This window comes from Equus quagga, unplaced genomic scaffold (genome assembly GCF_021613505.1).
Source record: "Equus quagga isolate Etosha38 unplaced genomic scaffold, UCLA_HA_Equagga_1.0 1157_RagTag, whole genome shotgun sequence".
Taxonomy (NCBI): Eukaryota; Metazoa; Chordata; class Mammalia; order Perissodactyla; family Equidae; genus Equus; species Equus quagga.
Genome location: NW_025795759.1, coordinates 1 through 4991, shown reverse-complemented (window position 1 = coordinate 4991; position 4991 = coordinate 1). Strand labels below are relative to the sequence as shown.

At 52.1% G+C, this 4991-nt stretch overlaps 1 protein-coding gene across 3 annotated transcripts; it reads left to right on the top strand.

Moving 5' to 3' along the window:
- The first annotated feature begins 11 nt into the window (after positions 1 to 11).
- Positions 12 to 4985, top strand: LOC124232785 (cytochrome P450 4F11-like). Of its 3 annotated transcripts, XM_046649701.1 has the most exons (4): positions 12 to 1923; positions 2851 to 2995; positions 3989 to 4055; positions 4205 to 4985. In XM_046649701.1, the coding sequence occupies exons 1-3, from the start codon at positions 1847 to 1849 to the stop codon at positions 4025 to 4027; spliced, it is 261 nt and encodes an 86-aa protein (XP_046505657.1). In that variant the 5' UTR covers positions 12 to 1846; the 3' UTR covers positions 4028 to 4055; positions 4205 to 4985. The 3 variants fall into 3 exon arrangements, 2 of the variants coding, with proteins under 2 accessions (XP_046505657.1, XP_046505655.1); XR_006886915.1 differs by having other exon boundaries at positions 2727 to 2995; positions 3989 to 4985; XM_046649699.1 differs by having other exon boundaries at positions 3989 to 4985.
- Positions 4986 to 4991: the final 6 nt, after the last annotated feature.

Sequence of the window (4991 nt, the reverse complement as noted above, 5' to 3'; positions counted from 1 at the left end):
GCTCAGAGACATCTTGTCTGGAATTCTGGCTCTTCTGGGTAGCTTTGGGGCCATTGCTTCTCCTTTCTGAGCCTCGGTTTCCTCAGCTGTAAACTGGGGATAATGAGCCTCACTTTGCAGGGTGGTCAACATGACGTAATAGACTCATGTCCCTGGCACATAGTAGGTGCTCATGTGCTAGTTTCTATGTTTCCCTCTCAGAAGCCTTGGAATCCTGAGACACTGTTGACGATAGTGATGAATATTGCATGTTGAGTCCTGAATATGGAGTAACAAACCACTTTTCAAGATATGAGGTTTCATTATTGCTAACAAGTCTACGAGTCAGTGAGCTTGTTCTTCTGGATGTGGATGGGGTCACTCACGTATCTGTGATCAGTTGTGGGTCACGTGCTTTGCTGTTCTGAGCTGAGTCCTCTCATGTGTTTGGGGCTTGGTTGGCTGCAGGTTGGTCTAGGATGCTCTCAGCTGGGACAATCCTCGCATGTGGTTCCCTCCCTCCAGAAGGCATTTCAGGCTGTTCACACGGCAGAGGCTGGGTTCCGAGAGGCTGAGAGGAAGCTGCAATGCCTCTTGAGACCTAGGTTTAGGATGATCACTCGTCATTTTTACCACATTGGCCAAAGCAAGTCCAAAGGCCAGCCCAGAATGAAAGGGTGGTGAAATGGGCTCCTCCTGCTCATGGAAGTTTCTAGGCACGTTGCAAAGGGTGGTTGTAGGGAGGTGAAGCATTGGACGTGGGGGTTTTGTGAAGTGCCTGGGACTTTTCCATACTTGCAAGCTGACAAGTAAGCTCATTACTGTTTTGTGGATCCTGCCAGAAGACACGAGACTCCTGAATCACAGACAAAGGACAGTTTACTCTTACTTTACAACTCATGGCTCAGCAAGTGGCATGTGCCTATTGTTAGTTTGCACTCTTTCTCCAAATCACAAAATCCCATGAGGATGGCACAGGTGGGCTTCCATGGATGCCTGCTCATGCAGTGGGTTTTAATGCACAAGAGGAGCACTTGATTTAGGGACTGTGTGAGTTTCATAGCAATTGGAAGCAAGCCTGATATTTGCCCAGGGGGAGACATTTCCTCTTCCCTCCACATTGTTTGCTGCAAACACAACTCTGAGAAATGGCCCAGGTAAAGAACATCAGGGCCTTGTGTTTTTGGCATACCCAGCAAGAATGTGCAGGGTGCTCAGGGCCCCTGGAGGACTACCGCTACCAACATAGGGGACAGTCTCCTAGACAATTTATAACAATAAGATGATGAAAGCTAGCATTTATTGAGCACATTCTATATGCCAGAGGTTACATGGCAATTCCATGATGTGTGCTGTCTAATTTAATTTTCACGGCCCTGTGAGGTGGAGATTCTTTTTCCCCATTGCAGATGGTGAAACTGAGGCTGAGAGAGGTTAGGGAGTTGCTCGAGTTCACACAGACGGCCAGTGAGCTAACAAGTGGAGCTGGGATTCCAACCTGGTTTGTCTGACAACAAAGCATGTTATCAGACCTGTCACTGAGGATTTGACAAGTGGAGCCCAGAGGAAGGCAGTGAGCTGGCCAAGGGCACACAGAGTGTAGCAGGCAGAGCCAGGACTGGAACACAGGTCTCCTGACCCCCAGCTGTGGGGTCTTCATGTCCTCACAGTAACAGTGTCTACTAGCACTCATGCCTGGTCCTCCAGGGGACAGGTGCCTGGGGCCAAGAGGCCGGGTCAGGGGAGCCCATCCTGGTGTTGGGTTGGGGCGGGGCTCAGGGGAGGCCCATCCCAGCCCCACCTCTGCCCCTTCTGTGTCCAGGCCAAGTGGAAGCGCCTGGCCTCAGAGGGAAGTGCCCATCTGGACATGTTTGAGCACATCAGCCTCATGACCCTCGACAGTCTGCAGAAATGTGTCTTCAGTTTCGACAGCAACTGCGAGGAGTGAGTCCTTGCCCAGGGCCTGGGAACATGGGCCATAGAGGCAAGAGAATAGATGGAGGGAGGACTGACCCCGACAATCAGAAGGGCCTTCCTGGGTGAGAAGGGTCCAAGCTGGACACCAAAGTGCAGGAAAGGGAAAAAACAGAGAGCAATCCTTTCAGGTAGGTAGAAATGTTTGATATAGGACTGGAGGCTAGGATGAGCAGAGCGTGTGCAACAATGAGGAGATGCCTGGGAAGCGAGGTTGGAGGTGTAGGCTGGGGTAGATCTTAATGACTTTCAAAAGCCAAGCAAACGGCTATGAACTTGATCCTGAGGTTTCCAGGGAGCCATGGAAGGTGTTTGAGCTGATGAGGGTCATGGTCAAAGCTGAGCTTGGACGTCTGACTCTAGAGAAGACAGACTGTCATGTAGACACATGTGCTGTTGACACTGGATGCAAGGAGACTCAGGAGGGGCTAGGTCCATTGTCCGTTGGGAGAGGACAACGTCTGAGCTGTGTGGACGGTTTTGGAAGGAGAAGGGGCAGATACTGGTAGGAGAGAGAGGAGAGAAGCGTGATGTCTCAGCTGTGCCCTGGGCACCTGGCACATGGAGGCAGCTCACAGAGACTAGGAAGCAGGGAGAGAAGAAAGACTGGAGAGCCATGTCTCCTGGATCATCCCCACCATCCATCTGTGGGGCCATCTGTTCCAGGAGACTCAGTTTCCCCATGGGTGGTAGGGCCTGGTTTCTGGTGAGAGGTGCTTCCTGGGCTTCAGGTGAGCTAAGTTGTTGCCTCTCTTCATGCCCGCATCCTGCAGGAAGTCTAGTGAATATATTTCTTCCATCTTGGAGCTCAGTGCCCTTGTGACAAAGCAGAATGTGCAGATCTTCCTGTATGGACTCCCTGTACCACCTCACCCCTGACGGACGGTGCTTCCATAGGGCCTGTCGCCTGGTGCACGACTTCACAGATGCCATCATCCAGGAGTGGCACTGCACCCTCCCCGATCAGGGTCTTGATGACCTCCTCAAGACCAAAGCTAAGGTCAAGACTTTGGACTTCATCAATGTGCTCCTGCTGGCCAAGGTGGGCTTCTCTGGGACCTGAATTCAAGAGGGACGATGGACCTTGATTTCAAATGTCAGATAGGCGAACTTGGACTTGATCCAGAGGGCAGTGAGGAGGCATGGAAGGTGCTTGAGGAAGGGAGGGATGGGTCAGGAGTATGTTTTAGAGATGACTGTGTGGAATGCAGGCTCCGGGGGACTGCTGAGTCTGAAACCGATGCTGGGCAGGGCCTGGGACTTTACTTAATACATTAGTCATATATAGATAGACATATAACTAACTTATTAAGTCTAATATATGTATATATTAGACTACACATATATATACCTCAGAAGCCTGGGTCAGAGCAGCCCACGAATTGCTCACAGCAGTAACAGTAGCCAGAGCAGAAGTGTGGCTCTGGTTCCCCATTCCCAAGTTCCTCTGAGGGTGACGTGATGCTTTTGCCTGTGCGTGCCACCATGCTTGCATCATGAGAGAGGTGTCCCCACGGTATGAACCTTGGAACTTACGAGGGCTGACTCATCTGTCCTTTCTTCCTTAAGGTGAGAGAGACAAGGAGAGGAGGAGAAACAGGATGTTCTGGAATAGAAGCAGATCTTCAGTGAGAAGGCAAATTTTGTAGGTTCTGTAGAGTTATCTCCAGGGGAGATAAGGAATCTCCCAGAATGTGAGCAAATGGCTCTGGAGCGATGGTCAATCTCTAACTTCCAAGGCAAGTTGCCAGTCAATCATCCTGCAGCCTGGGTTGCCAATAAATTTTTCTCAGAAAGCCCTCATCACATAGGACAATGGAAATGTTCATGGATCATCGATTTGCCCCACCAGGGACAAGAGAGGAGGCGAGGATGCCAAGGAGGAGGCCTGCAGGGTGGGGCCTCTGGCGATAAGGACCAAGGGAGGTCCCGGAGTGCAGGGTTGGCTTGGGGTCCTGGGTGGATGATGGAGCTTCAGAGATTGCCTCAGGGCCCCTAGGAACTGGTGATGTGGTGGGTCTTGCTTTCTCTCCAGGATGAAGACGGGAAGGAACTGTCAGATGAGGACATCTGAGCTGAAGCTGAAAGCTTTATGTTTGTGGGTGAGAATACAGAAGGGGAAGGGGTCTCTCTATCCCAGGGATTTGGTTGGTGGACCCGGGACCAGCCCATAGTCCCACATCCTCCCTGAGGGCATTAATCAGGGTGCTGAAGCCGCCCAGAGACCCAAAGCTGTCTGGCTGCCTCTCAGGACATGACACCACAGCCAGCGGCCTCTCCTGGGGCCTGTACAACCTTGCGAGGCACCCAGAGCACCAGGAGTGCTGCCGGCAGGAGGTGCGAGAGCTCCTGAGGGACCACGAGCCTAAAGAGATTGAGTGGTGAGTGCAGGTGCACATGGTCTGTTCCTGAAACCCTCTCCTTGGCTCTGCTCCCCAGCTGGGAGTGGGAAGGTCTTATCGTCCATTCTGTGATTTTTGCTTAGTGGAAATAGGAGCAGAGCCCAGAGGTGGGGTCAGGTACCCAACCCGGGTCGTTAAGGACAGGGAAAAGCCTTCTGAGTAGAAGATCTGGGTGGCTGAGTGAACTAGTGACAATGTGTGAGGGCAGATCATGCCCCTCAGGACATGTTCAGAGAGTGAACCTCCCTTCTGCTCCCTTACTTTTCTCTCTGAAATCACATTCTTTCAAACATCTGCACCGCCTGGATGTTTGCTGGGCTCCTAACTCCTATCATATTGTTCAGTCCAGGGTTCACAGGGGACACCTGAGGATTGAAGTCACTCAACTCTTGTCCATGAACACCTCCACCTTCATCCATCCAGTCCCCTTTTGGCAAACACTGCCACACTGCCTTCCCATCCCCAATTCTGTGCCGTCCCCAACTCTTCCCAGCCGTATCCTGTGTCCTGGAGACCTGGGAAGCACCCAGGCCTGGCCTGTGCCTTCCAGGAGCTCCCAGCCTGGTGGGGGATCGTCCCAGGTCAGGAAACTCCCAGTCCACATGGGCAGGGCCTGTGTTCAGAGCAGGACAGGCA

Coding starts and splice junctions, on each gene's coding strand:
- LOC124232785 (XM_046649701.1), top strand. CDS start 1,847: ATGTTTGAGCACATCAGCCTCATGACCCTCGACAGTCTGCAGAAATGT. Junction 1,924..2,850: donor TTCGACAGCAACTGCGAGGA/GTGAGTCCTTGC, acceptor GTGCTTCCATAG/GGCCTGTCGCCTGGTGCACG. Junction 2,996..3,988: donor ATGTGCTCCTGCTGGCCAAG/GTGGGCTTCTCT, acceptor CTTTCTCTCCAG/GATGAAGACGGGAAGGAACT.